Here is a 14,051-nt window from a genome sequence, read left to right as displayed (position 1 = left end):
GCGACTGATAAAAGTAGTGAACCAATAGTGAACCACGATACAAGTTCCACATGTGTGTGTGTGGTTAGGATGTGGGATTTGTATCGTTTATTAACAATCTTAACTTACTATAACATTACAAAATACTTATCAAGAATAAATTGAAAAATTTTTACATTAGATAATTCAATAGAATACGAAAATTAAATGTGTTACTTTAACATAATGTTCACTATCATTTGTCAGTCGATTTCAGCAAAAAGGTATGAACTTATTAGAGTGTGAATGTAGAATTGAACTCGGGTGACGGAGGCGTCCCGGGACGTTCTCCCTAGGTGTAGGCATTTTTGCACCCGGGTGGTTGTGTGAGAATCGTGGAGTGAATTTTTGTGAGATTGGTTTTGCCCTTTTTTAAATATAGCAATAGGTAGGCAGGTAGTTTACTTCTGGTATGATTGAGATTAGTTTATAAGTAGGCAGGGCCAGAGCAAGCTTTCATGTTTCTCTTCGTATCCTCCTCTAATACGTGAGAAGCTTGTATCTGGGGTTGGAAATTAAAAAATCGAGAGGATAAATGAAAATGCAAATTAATTAGTTGATTAATTAATTAATTTAGCATTCTCTCTTGATTTTTTCAAGGCCAAGCCTTAGTTTGTAGGTCGTAGTCGTGGTACTAGACCCGATTACAAAAATGAAATATAAAAGTGAAAGTGAAACTGAAGTGAAGTGAAATTAAAATTATTTTGTGCTTGGACATTTGTAAAAATTATGCACGTATGCGAGTAGCGATTCAGAGAATTGTTGCTCGTTTACGTGTTTCGTTTTTATGAATGCCTGAGCAAGCGTAAAATTTTCGCGAGTGATTTTTGTGAGGCTATTGCCGAAGAAAGAAGTGGCCATGTGCTGAAGAGCCCCGGTAAAATTTGCCCAGAAGAGGGGAACTACTAATGGCTCTCCATCTTCGGATGGACAGTCATTCTGTCACTATGCTCGCTAATTTGTTCTTCTCTTTTTTTTTCCTTGACCGGTATGAAAAGTACCGTCGAGAACATATTGAATTTGAAATTTTATTGCAATTTTGTTTCTATTCTCGGCATTTTCAGTTTCAATTGTAATTGAAATTGTGGTGTTAATTATATTTTCTCTTTCAGAATTTTGTTGTTAAAATTTTTATTTTATGTTGTCTGTTTTGGGGGGTTTTATATTTTTAGGGGATTCACTATTTTATTTCAGGAAATTATTCTTTTCTTATCGATTTCATATGTATTATCTTATCCTCTCATATCATACATTCGTATTCTCGTTTCTTTTATTAAACAGCTCCGAGGTTGCAATGGTAATTATGTTTTCTGTTTTCATATTCTACCGTTTCAATTGTTACTGAGATTATGTTGTTAATAATCATATTTTCTGTTACAGCATTTTATTGTTGAAGTGTTGTTACGTAGGCGAGTACGTGCACCGGTGGATACTTTCGAATAAAAGGGAATTTTCTTTTGCTTTGCTCGCCTTTTGTGTTTTCTTTCTTTTTTGATTTTCCTTTCCTTTTCACTTTTGATTATGACGAGTATAACATTAGAATAGTAAGTACCGTAGGGTCCTTGTAATTATTTTCAAGGTAATTTAAGACATCATCGAGGGATCATTGAAGAATTCATTTGTTTTAAGTTACTTTTAAGTTGATTTTAAAATACTGTAAGCGAGTTAAGAGCGAAAGTATGCGAGGAGATGAGTATGTGCATGCAGTATGTTTATGAACGAGTTATGTGTGTAGAGGTATGGTGCAAATTCTTTATCAGTATTGTGATAAAGAATTTGCTGCCCAAATTATGATGCGGCTGTCTATCCGAGGAAACAATTACATATCTCGGCATAGGGTCCTTGTAATTATTTTTAAGTTAATTTAAAACATCATCGAGGGATCATCGAAGAATTCATTTGTTTTTGTAAGCGAGTTAAAAATGAAAGTATGTGAGGAGATGAGTATGTGCATGCAGTATGTTTATGAACGGGTTATGTGTATGGACTAGTATGGAGGTATGATGCAAATTTTTTATCGGTATTGTGGTAAAGAATTTGCTGCCCAAATTGTGATGCGGCTGTCTATCCGAGGAAACATTTACATATCTCAGCATGTTAAGAGAAGTGTAATTGTCGCTTTACGATACTAAGCTGCCAACTTTGAAAACGAATGAAATTGTAATTGATCGATGCGAAGATCGATGTGGGGGATCGGCGTGACCGTAAGTCTATCCTCCATTACGCGAGCCTACGGGCTAATTAGAGTCTATACTCGGTTATCTCGTTGGCAACAGCTTGATAGGCGAGGTCCTTGTTATGGTGGGAGGTTGGGACTAGGTGTTAGGGTGGGTCACAATCGTAGCCACCTCCACGTGGTGTGACCTGGTAATCGGTATCGCCGTCTAAACATTTATCAAATGATAATTTTTAGAAAACGATACCGAGCTGAACGCTACGATTCGCGAAGATAAAGTAGTAACATAAATTTTTTCGAGTCAGCTTTTTGATTGCTGATGAATATAACTTTGAAATTAATTACTTTTTTTATTATATGACTAATTTGCATTGAAACATGTTATTTTAAAAGAAAAATGATAAATTAGGAATAGAGGCCCGTACACCCCTCTGGTTAAGGAACATAGGTACAGATATGCAATATATTTGTTCGATCGTATAATTTGATTTCGAAACATCGAGTTCCCTGACGTCTAAGTGTCCGCAATGCTGATACCAATGACAAAATGATCGTTAAGTTATTATTATCGACGATTTGTTAAGCATTATTAATAATTATGGCCAAGCTGCATCAGCGTTTCTTTTCTCCAAGTCTTGTGTTTTCTCACGGTGAGTCTTCTCATCGATTCATATCAATTGGTGATCGATTCTTTTTAACAAAACGAATTGCGGATCTAACTGGGCGCATACATTGACAACATCCATTGATCTAAAAATGTTTTTTTTTTCTTGGCAATTGGGAGTAGGAAAGGGAAATAGGAAGATATGAAGAACGCGAGCCCTCAATTTATTCTTCTTTTTCTTTTTTTCTTTCTTCCTTGGTTCGCTTCTTTTCATTCTCACATTCAATCAAGTAATTCGTTCTTCTCACAAAGAACACACTTTCTTATTTACTCTTTACGATCTTATTCTTCTAATATGTTCTCGTCCACACACATGCATACACAACATTGATTTCATATGTAAATTATATCTTATGTTCTCAAATCGTATAAAATAAAGCCAAAAAAGAATTGCCAATAATTATATATATTTTTGATTCTATACCGCAGTTCACCAGAGTCCATAACTGCGAAAAGACCAGTTTTCGTTCTTCACGCATCTCCAGTGCGCATCTTCGCCCTGATTGGCGATACTCCAAACGAAGTGGAAAGCGATTAGCAGAGAGCTCGCTGCGTTCCCCCACCATCTTCCAACCTGCGCGTCGCAGTTATGAACTCTGGTGAACTGCGGTATAAATTATGTAACATTTATGTTTTATTGTGGCAGCATTGTTTGTTATAAGAATAGCGTGCATAATAAAAATATCGTATATTATTATACAAATTTTATAATATTAACATTACATATATATAATGTACGAGCCATTGGTTTTTAAAGAAAGAACAGTCCGTAGTCTTCGTGGAACACCTGCTGGTACAGTTACCATAATAATAAACTTTTCAAAAATTCTCATCCCTTTTGGAATCTTACTTTATGCAGGGTAAATACGTCTATGGAATATTCAGAATAGTTTATTATTCATATATCAGAGTTTCATTACATATTAGAAATATTCTATTTAATAAATAAAATGATGTTGTTTGATATGGGTTCCATGCATATTAGGTTAGGTTAGGTTAGGTTATATGTGATTGAAATACATTTTTAAAGGAAATTTTGGTGTATTATGTAAGTAAATATAATATTTGTCTTATAAAATCATCAATGTAATATATCAAACACTCAACTAAAAATTGTTTCAATCACATATAACCTAACCTAACCTAACCTAATATGCATGGAACCCATATCAGACAACACTCAATAAAATATATGATGTAGTAGTGTATATAATTATTGGTTATTAGTAAATTAATATTATCATATAAAAGGTGTTGAAAGTTGTAAGATCAATAGTATGTAATGAAATAACCAATTTTATGGTTTTTTAATGTTTTTTTAAAAGAATTGTCTAGAAAGTTGACTGTACATATACAAAAATCTTGTTAATCAAAACATGTATTACATTGCAGCTACTGTCTTTCCAAGAAAAAGAAATTTATTGATGAGCTTAATGAAATTGATTTCGTTAACACAGAAAAACTTATTGCTGAAGAACGGATGGCAAAACAATCTTGGCTAAATTCAAACCTTCAGCCTATTGCTTCAAAAGTTCTTCATAGACAACGTCAAAAGGAAGCAGAAAAAGAAAACTCTTAAGTATCATCTCCAACAATATCTGAAACAAATAGTAATTGTAAATAATTGTAATAAATTTAAAAAATAAATTTGTTAAGATGCTAAATGCATTGAACAAAGTTATTCATTGAAGAACATTATATGCAACATTATATATCTTTATTTAAAAAGATAAAAATTCAATACATATGCTTCAGGTAAAGATAAAATGGATAAAGAACCTTTAAATAATAAAAATTCATGTAATAAATTTGTTGAAACTGAAGATGATAGTATATTAGATTTTAAAAGTCCAGAATCAAAAGGTCATAAATCAAGATTAAATGAATTGTATGATCATAATGTAAGAAAAAAGATGACCATTGTGAAGCTTAAGGGCTCTGCGAAAAATCATAAAGACACAAAATTTAAACAACATTCAGAGAAAGAGAAAAAGGGAAATTTAAAACAGTCCCAGCCTTCGATAGAATCGTCATTTTTTAAATCTGAAAATAGTTCTGACAATAAAAGTGATACTACTAATGTGAAAGCAGCTCTTGTATGTCCATTATGTTTTAAAATATTTAAAGATCTTAACTCTCAAGCATTACATATGAAAATCTGTGCCTACAAAAATAATATTTCTACAAAAAAATTATTAGATGCTATAGAACTCCAAAAACGTCAGGAAAATGAAAGGAAATCATTAGGTTTACTTGCTGCACCTATAGTACAAGAAAAAAAGAAAGTAGTATCACGTAAAGTAGTATGTTTCTCCAATTAAATATTTTATTTTAATATCTTATAAATTTAAAATTAAGAATGATACTTTTATATAGAATGCACATGAAGATTCTGACCTTCAACTTGCATTAGCATTGTCAAAATCTCTTCAAGAAGTAGAGGAATTAAATGAAATTGACGAAATTGAGGGATTCTCTAAGACCTCAGAGCAATTTATATCAGGAATAGTTGAACCAATTTATGAGGAGCCCTTAGAAAGATTTGGATTTGCAAGTAGTAAACCTCCATTGCTGGTAAAAAGTAAAAAAAGTATGATCATGTTAAAACGTTCATATTCTTATTTTAGATCAAAATTGAATTAGTATTTTTAATATGATACGTTTTTCATTAGGGAGAATCAGTCAAACAACTCTTTTGCAAACAAGATCTCAAGAAGAGCGAAATCGTATCTTAACAGAAAAAATTTCAGAAATTTTAATGGAAGATGAACTAGTTACTCAAAATGAAAAAATCATATATAATCCAGAAATTGGGAAAGAAGTTACTTTAAAAAGCCAGTTGCTTAAAAAGCTTTTATACAAGGTATGAATACTTTTTATTATTATTTATTATAAAACATTAACATTATTTTTATTTATTTATTTTAAGGAGAAGCAACTGTGGAATAAAGCAAGTTTATCATCAAATCAGGAGTGTTTTTATGTGTCAAATCTTTCAGAATATATCATTCCAGAAGAAATCCAAGTAGAAATGGTAAGTAAGATGTCAAATACAATAAACATAATCTCTTAGAAAGTTTGTAAATTTTATTTAAACTGTATCTGCAGGAAAATAAAACTACTTTACAATTTGTAAATACATGCAACTTAGAGGATACAAACTTAAATCAATCTAAAATAAATGTTTCTAACAATAAAGAAATGTTTGATGAATCATCTCATAGAGAATTATGTCTTATAAATGAAAAATGTGAAAAATGTCAAAATAAACAATTCGTTAATACTTTAGTAATGAATTGGGGGAATGCATTAAACGATAGTTCTGCGAGTGATTTAATAATATTTGTTAATGGCAACAAACATATTTGGGCACATAAATTAGTTTTCTATGTACACTGTTCAAATATTCTACTTGATATTACACCTAATAATTCTTCATTGTTTCCTGAAATTAAAGAACAAATTAGCTGGGTAGATGTACCTTATAACATTGCTTTAGCATTTTTGGAATTTATTTACTGTGGAATTATTCAAAAGTATTTTAATGTTTGTGAAGAGTTGATAAGTTTCTCATCTTTGAGAAACTTAGCAAGAAAGTATAAAGTAAAACAATTGTTTGATTATTTAGAAATAAAAGAAACTGAAATTAAACAAGTAAAAAATCAAATCCACAATGAAAATAACATTGAATGTGAAAAACAAACAACTACTGGCGAAGAAAATAATTTAAACTTAAGTAATAGTAGTCTAGAAAATTTAATCTCCGATACAAATCAGGAATTTACATCACACGAATTAAAGGAGAATATACATCCAGAAAAATTATCTCAAAATGTTTATTTAAATAATGTAAATACTAGCAGGTATTGTAGTATGTCTCCTGATATGTTTGACGATATTAATGATACAATATCACGGAATAAAATAAAGCGTAGTGATGATGTTATGGACATTGATGACCCAGAAAACAGTCAAGAATTTAATACGTTTCATTCCGTTGATGAAATAAGAGTCAGTAGAGCTGATTCTACCATCTGTTCTAAGAACATTGAAGAAACCATAAATTCAGTTTCCAATTCATCACATTCGAGTCAGTTAAAAAGAAAAACTCTTAAAAGTAATCTTAGTTTATTTATTGAACAATTTCGAAAAGAAAATGCAAACTCAGATGTTGATTCCGATTCTGAAACTTCAAATTTATTAATTAATCCTAAACCAGATAGAAATCCGTTTAATGTAAGAAATAATGACAGTACTATTCAGTGTACAGTATTTTGTGGAAACACTGTTGTTGAAGAAACAGGAAAAAAAAGACGAAATGTTTTAAACATATTTGACAATTATATAAGCCCGAAATTAAATACAATCATGATGCACAACAAAAGTAATGCTAGTATATGTTCTGATTTTGAATCCACACAATCGATAGAATGCAATGTAGAAAATTGTACAGAAAAAAATGCAAAGAATAACTTAGTGAATAAAAATATTAATAATGAAGAAACAGACATTCAAAGTGAAGTACATAACACAACTATAGAAGCATCCTCCATATCAAAATTTAATGAAAGCCGAGATAGCATTCTTTTGAATGTTGATACAAATGAAGATGAAATGTCTATGTATTCAAAATATAAAGAAGAACATGGAAATAATAGCATACTAAAATATCGAGATTATATAAAAAAGTACGTACTAGAAAAAACAAATAATAGGGGTAATGATACTACTTTACTTTCAAACATAAATGGGAATTCTGAAATTAAAATAAATCCAGTAAAAGAATATGAAACTCAAACTGAAAGAACACAACTGAATTCTAGTTTTGATGATGAAGATAGAAATGACTGTTCTGTCAATGCTACATCACCAATAAGTAGTAGAAAAAGTCAAAGAACTAGTAACTTAAGTAAACTAAGAAATAATGAATCAGAAAATAATATAGATATGGAAGTAATAGGAAAAAATTTACAGACATCGTCAACACAGCCAAATACTAACAACAATCCTCGGATGTCTCCTATATCAATATCTTCTAGCCCAGGATTAGATTTTGATGTTTCAAATTTGTATAAATGTCAAGAAAATAAAGACATTTCAAATTCCGAGAAATCTACTAATAATGATAATTTTGAAAATGATATTCATTTGGTAAGTGTTCATGTTAATGATGATGATGATAATAGCATAAGCATTTCTTTACCTAATATTAAAGAAATAAATCAGTTAAATAAACGCGATTCTCTTCAAAGTTGCAATATAAATAAAGAAATTACAAGTAATGACAATATTGAACTGACTACATCTAATGAAAAATCCTCAATCAGAAAACAAAATAATAGAAAATTTCAGAGAAAGTCTGTTTCTGAAACAAATATAAATATTAATAAAGAAAGGGTTGTAAATAATAATAGTTCAAAGAAATCTCAATGTAAATGTCAAAGCCAAATGTTAAGAACAGTTAAGTCACCAGTAATTATTAGAGATAATGTTACTCCTCCTCCAGATTATGGCAACATGAAGACACCAGAATTGCATGTATGTTATTAATTTATATTATTGTATAACATAATACCTAGTTAAATTTATATTGTAAGAATTTAATTCTAGGCGCAATTAGACAAGTATGGATTAAAAATCCAAAAACGGGAAAGAGCGGTGAAATTATTAACATATATTTATAATGAGTTACATCCTATAATTAATGCAGTCTCGAATATAGAATCGGAATTTACAACTATAAGTAGTGAAGATGAAGAACCGCCAGCGAAAAGAATGAGTTATGATAAAAATTATATTAATTGCATTAACGATAATGAATGCGAAGCACCACTTTCACAAGACAGGTATGTTCTTTTTCCGCGTTTGTGTCTGTAAATTATATCCTTGCAAATTTAAGTTATAAATCTCGCAATTTTGTAGTATTACAAATAACCAGTCACCGATTACTATTATTGATGAAGAAAAACAATTTGATGAACCTGAATCTATGACTTCAGTCGATAATACAAAAAATATTAAAAACATACTTTTGAAATTAATTAATACTGATAAAGAACTACATAATAAAATTTTGGCTTACGAACCATTGTGTATAGAATCTGTACATTCTTTATTGAAAGCAGAAGGTTTCAAATGTAAAGTAAATACTGTCATGGATTTCTTGGATGAGCAGGTAATATTTCTTTTTTTGAAATAAAATATAATTTCTTAAATATTTTAATGTAATTTAATTATAATTCTTTCAGTGTATTACATTTTATTTTAAAGAAACAAAACACATTAAAAAAAGCTGATTTCCATATGCATGTATATTAAAAAAACATTATTGAAAAGTGACGTTAATATATTGTTAAAATTATTAATGAATTTAGGAAAAAAGAAATACAATTATGAAATTGATCAAATTAAATATAACTTTTAACTATTACGAATGTTATAAACACTATTAATATATTGTGTATGATTTTTTATGATGAAATGAATAAAAAAATACTTCTGAACTCGGACCTTCTTATTTATAGCTAATGGACATCTTATAGAAAACTGTCTGACTATGTTTGATGAAACAACATATTATTGATAAGAAGTTTATTCTTTAAATATTTATTTCATTATACTCATGTTACATGGAAAAATAAAAAAGTGTAAAGGTGAATATCTATGTTTACATATTCTAACAGTTCCATTGTAATAAATTTAAAACAGTAACTTTTTGTTTATTGACTGCTATTATAATTCCAGATAGCCAAGAATATTTATTTAATAATATTATTTAACTTGTACGTGGTAAAAGACAATTTATTTCAGGTTGAAGAAATTCTGTTACAATAGCTGATACCATTTCATCAAGTGTGTTCCTTAGTACTTCGGTATCTCTAAAAATAATTACATAAAATAACTCTAATGTTTTATAGCCAAATTTACATTATTTTTACTAAAAATATAAAACACTTACTTTTCTGTTGAGCGCGTACATAATTCACTGTAGTACTTAATTTTAGGTTCAGTACCACTGGTTCTCAATGTTACTACTAAACCATTGTTAAATGTAAATGTTATCATTTGACTAGATTTTGAAACTGGTAAAACTGCCTTCTTTTCTGGTTGTGTATTATCATATCCAGTTGTTAGATCACGAACACCCGTTATGGTATATTTCCCCTTGAGAATATCTACTGGATACTTAAGAAAAGTTGAAGTTTAAATAGTAATTAAAATTCTTTATAAATACATATTGTTATATGCAAAGTTCTTACTGTATTTGATTTCCCAGAGTATGTTCGTAATCTTTCAAATATCTTTTTAATTACATCTGGTTCATAACAGATCCAATATGAATTCTTAGAAATATGATATCCATATCTAAAATAAATGTATACATTTTTTGATTTGAGTATACACTTAAAAGGAACAAAAATATGGATTATCAGTTTATTTCTATTTAATATAGATAAATTGTAAGACATACTGAATGTATATTTCATTCAACTTATCATGGAGAGTAAATCCCATAGTCTCAAGATAAGTCGCTAATTCGGCTAAATGCATGCCAGCACTTATACCATCTTTATCAAGGACATTTGTACTACACATGAAACCAATGGCTTCCTCATATGCAAATAAAACCTCTTTACCTGCATTTTTCAATTCCACAGTCCTATTACCCATCCACTTAAAACCTGTTAAAGTTTCCTTTTAAACCAAAGAAAGTATATAATAGTAGAAATGATGAAAGTAACTAAACTTTGTTTTAAACATACATACCTCAAAATTAAATCCTTCTTGTTTAGCCATTGATACCAAAATTTTACTTGAGACTGTTGATGACAACATATAAATATTTGAAAAATCTGTATCAACATGTTGCACTTGATACTTGTGCAACATCCACCAACCTAACAGTGCTCCCAATTCATTTCCAGAGAAAATGTACCATTCACCACTGTAAAGAAAATATGAAAACATGTTACATTTAATATATGGAAATACAAATTTTAGATACACACTTTTTCATTTTTATAGCACAAGCTAATCTATCTGCATCAGGGTCATTTGCAAGAATAATAGAGGAGGAATTTTTATTAGCTATTTGTATACTTAGATCTAAAGCACTTTTCCCCTCTTCAGGATTTGGAAATTTGACAGTTGGAAATTCTGGATCTGGTAATTTTTGTTCTTCAACTACTATAAATGGCTGTAATAAATTAAGATAATTTGTAATTTTAACATAGAACATTGTTCAACTTTCAGTTGTAATTAACTATACTACAAAAATACTACGAAATTATACTAATACCTTTAAATTTGCAGCATTAAAAGCTGCAGTCATATATTCATATCCAACACCATGCATGGGAGTATAAACAAATTTTAGTATTGTATTTCTATTTACTTCAGGATACAAAACACTTTGTTTCAGATCACTAAAGTAAGACTGCATAATATCATTCCATGGATCTATATATAAATCACTGGTGTAAACTTTCATAACATCCCAAGAGGATTCAGCTGGTTCAAGATTTTCAAGTATGTATTTTTGAATCTTCTTATCATGTGGTGATATTATTTGTGCACCATTTTCCCAATAAACTTTGTAACCATTATCATCCTTAGGATTGTGAGAAGCTGTGATCATTATTCCAGCTGCACACTTATATTTTAATACACCATAAGGTATAAATGGAGTTGGCACAACTTTTGAAAATAGGTATACTTTCACATTTTTTGCCACAAAAATTGCAGCAGTTAGTTCTGCAAACCTGCAATGATGTTATGGGAGTTTTAATAGTATATAAATACATTTCTTAAACAAATTCTATAATTACTACATTACAGTTATTAAAAATTCTTATCAACCTTTTACTATAATAACGACCATCATATCCTATTATGACACTCCTTTTAGTTGCATTAGTATCAAGTATGTACTTTGATAAACCTTGACCAGTTTGAACTATAACTAAATCATTCATTTGACTATATCCTGGACCCATACGGCCTCTCAGTCCAGCAGTGCCAAATTCAAGTCTTTTTAGAAATAATTTAGACAAAACTTCATTATTGCTATTTTGAATAAGTTCTTCAATTTCCTGTTCAGCATTTTGACCCTATAATACATCAAATATTAGCATTAATTTATAGATACGTTTTATATATAATTAAAAAATTAATACCTTATTCCACTGTAACCACTCATTGATTTTATCATCCAAGTCAGTATTACCAGTATTAATAGACACTTTTCTATTCATGATGAAAATGTCCTTTTCAATTAATTAACCTAATAAAAAACAAATAATTATAAATAAAATATTTAATACATTAGTGAGATTAATTATATATTACATACCTAACAACATATATTGAGTTCAGTATTGATGTTAATTTAATGTGTAATATACCAAATGTAGTTTCAGATAAATAAACATATATAATAATATAATTTTTCTAATATAAACACGACATAATAATCAAATTGAATCAAACTAAGTATGTCAGTGACTACAGATGCATGCAGAGAGCACAGTCAGTATAATAATCGTGCCTGTTTTATCAGTGACTCTTTTACCGCACCCCAAACTAACATCTGAAATGACACAATTTTCATTCTCTTTGATTCTATTTTTATTTTAAATCAGTCAAAAGCAGCACAAAACTGAACAATTATTATTGTAACAAGACCAAAAAATTATTAGAATAATTATTTGACAAATTTTAAAGTTGGCCACTGCGCCATCTATACAAAAGCGGCGGAAACTACTCAATAAATTACCCACTTATCGACTGAACTTCCGACAGTCGATAATCGGCCCTTCGGCAGTCGGTAAGTTAACTAAAAGTTTGCGCCGCTTTTATATAGATGGAGCAATGAGCGATGATTTGGGGTATTAGGGGTATCAAAGACCCCTGTGCATCGATAGCGCAGTCTGCGCACCGAGCTAATATCATCTTGGGGTATTAGGGACCCCAAAACTAAGATGTACATACGACCCATAGATGTTATGTGTTAGGAAATTTCTACTATGATTCTGATGCCCCTCTACAATCTGCTTCTGCCCTCGTGGTCATATACACTGGCTTGAACTTCAAGTTTAATGATTATGTTAAATAAACATAAACAACCAACTATCAGACAATGCCTTATAACAATTGACATCTTATTAAATTGTTTTTTAGCATGAAATAAAGTGTGCCACAACCACTTCAGTAATACTTAATCATTGCAAGTTAATTTGATTATAAATGAAATATCATACTTGCTATATTACCATTGATATTTTTTTAAATTTATAATTAAACAAAAGATATAAAGTTTCAAAAATATAGTAGATATTATTTAATTAAACTTTTTAAATATGGTATGTATTATATTTAGTATTTATTAATACTTTGATTAGATTATATATATACTTAAATTAATAATCTTGTTTTAGGCCTCTACTTCTAAAAAACAATTGATTAAAAAGAAGGGTGTACCAAAAATGGAATTGACTGCTGAACAAAAAAATGATATAAAAGAAGCATTTGATTTATTTGATCCAGATGGTACTGGAAGAATTGCTACCAAAGAACTTAAAGTGGCCATTCGTGCCCTTGGATTTGAACCAAAGAAAGAAGAAGTAAAAAAATTAATAGCAGATGTTGATCCAGATGGACTTGGTACTTTGTCATTTGAAGAATTTTTGAACTTAATGTCCACAAAAATGCTAGAAAAGGATACAAAGGAAGAAGTTTTAAAAGCATTTCGTCTATTTGATGATGATAACACAGGAAAAATATCTTTTAAAAATTTAAAAAGAGTGGCTAGAGAATTAGGTGAAAATCTTACAGATGAAGAATTACAAGAAATGATTGATGAAGCAGATAAAGATGGTGATGGAGAAATTTCTCAAGAAGAATTTTTGCGTATTATGAAAAAAACTAGTTTGTATTAATTTTCCATGACTTTTATCTCAGCAATGATTACTTTTAATCTTCATGTAATTCGTCCAGAGATCTTAAAAATCTCAATTATTTGCAATCAGAAGCTTTCCTGTTCTGATAATTATATTATAATTTTGTTTCACTGTAATTAATCTTGAAAGTTTTATACCATACAACTTAATGCAATAAAGAAGAAGCTATTTTTATACATAATTTATTAAATAAAATATAACGTTAAATATTATAAAATATTTGTACATTATTTTA

General features: G+C 29.4%; 3 protein-coding genes across 12 annotated transcripts; 2 read left to right on the top strand and 1 right to left on the bottom strand.

Annotated features, from left to right (window-relative positions):
• The first annotated feature begins 2,366 nt into the window (after positions 1–2,366).
• Positions 2,367–9,361, top strand: LOC114878776 (MATH and LRR domain-containing protein PFE0570w). Of its 10 annotated transcripts, none has more exons than XM_029192932.2 (10): positions 3,400–3,718; positions 4,251–4,468; positions 4,614–5,161; positions 5,235–5,448; positions 5,531–5,721; positions 5,788–5,892; positions 5,967–8,396; positions 8,469–8,704; positions 8,781–9,033; positions 9,107–9,361. In XM_029192932.2, the coding sequence occupies exons 3-10, from the start codon at positions 4,625–4,627 to the stop codon at positions 9,152–9,154; spliced, it is 4,014 nt and encodes a 1,337-aa protein (XP_029048765.1). In that variant the 5' UTR covers positions 3,400–3,718; positions 4,251–4,468; positions 4,614–4,624; the 3' UTR covers positions 9,155–9,361. The 10 variants fall into 10 exon arrangements, with proteins under 10 accessions (XP_029048773.1, XP_029048771.1, XP_029048767.1 ...); XM_029192931.2 differs by having other exon boundaries at positions 4,251–4,474; XM_029192940.2 differs by lacking the exon at positions 3,400–3,718 and adding an exon at positions 2,367–2,642 and having other exon boundaries at positions 4,316–5,161.
• A 73-nt stretch (positions 9,362–9,434) lies between these two features.
• On the bottom strand, positions 9,435–12,542 carry LOC114878777 (phosphoglucomutase-2). The gene is made up of 10 exons (XM_029192941.2): positions 12,211–12,542; positions 12,035–12,141; positions 11,718–11,968; positions 11,158–11,620; positions 10,868–11,055; positions 10,626–10,803; positions 10,330–10,553; positions 10,118–10,223; positions 9,817–10,043; positions 9,435–9,736 (listed from the first exon to the last, which is right to left on the bottom strand). Exons 2-10 carry the CDS (start codon positions 12,110–12,112, stop codon positions 9,634–9,636), a joined length of 1,818 nt encoding a protein of 605 aa, XP_029048774.1. The 5' UTR covers positions 12,113–12,141; positions 12,211–12,542; the 3' UTR covers positions 9,435–9,633.
• A 636-nt stretch (positions 12,543–13,178) lies between these two features.
• Positions 13,179–14,006, top strand: LOC114878770 (caltractin-like). The gene is made up of 2 exons (XM_029192922.2): positions 13,179–13,219; positions 13,295–14,006. Exons 1-2 carry the CDS (start codon positions 13,217–13,219, stop codon positions 13,793–13,795), a joined length of 504 nt encoding a protein of 167 aa, XP_029048755.1. The 5' UTR covers positions 13,179–13,216; the 3' UTR covers positions 13,796–14,006.
• Positions 14,007–14,051: the final 45 nt, after the last annotated feature.

This window comes from Osmia bicornis, chromosome 13 (genome assembly GCF_907164935.1).
Source record: "Osmia bicornis bicornis chromosome 13, iOsmBic2.1, whole genome shotgun sequence".
Classification (NCBI taxonomy): domain Eukaryota; kingdom Metazoa; phylum Arthropoda; class Insecta; order Hymenoptera; family Megachilidae; genus Osmia; species Osmia bicornis.
The sequence above is the reverse complement of the archived record's forward strand: the minus strand, read 5'-3'. Positions and strand labels throughout refer to the sequence as shown.

Excerpts from the sequence above, each read along its gene's own strand:
- LOC114878776 (XM_029192940.2), top strand. The coding sequence starts at position 4,625 with ATGGATAAAGAACCTTTAAATAATAAAAATTCATGTAATAAATTTGTT. Across the intron at positions 5,162-5,234 it reads AAGTAGTATCACGTAAAGTA|AATGCACATGAAGATTCTGA; the intron begins GTATGTTTCTCC and ends ACTTTTATATAG. Across the intron at positions 5,449-5,530 it reads GCTGGTAAAAAGTAAAAAAA|GGAGAATCAGTCAAACAACT; the intron begins GTATGATCATGT and ends GTTTTTCATTAG.
- LOC114878777 (XM_029192941.2), bottom strand. The coding sequence starts at position 12,112 with ATGAATAGAAAAGTGTCTATTAATACTGGTAATACTGACTTGGATGAT. Across the intron at positions 10,804-10,867 it reads TGTGCTATAAAAATGAAAAA|TGGTGAATGGTACATTTTCT; the intron begins GTGTGTATCTAA and ends TTTTCTTTACAG. Across the intron at positions 10,224-10,329 it reads TTGAATGAAATATACATTCA|ATATGGATATCATATTTCTA; the intron begins GTATGTCTTACA and ends CATTTATTTTAG.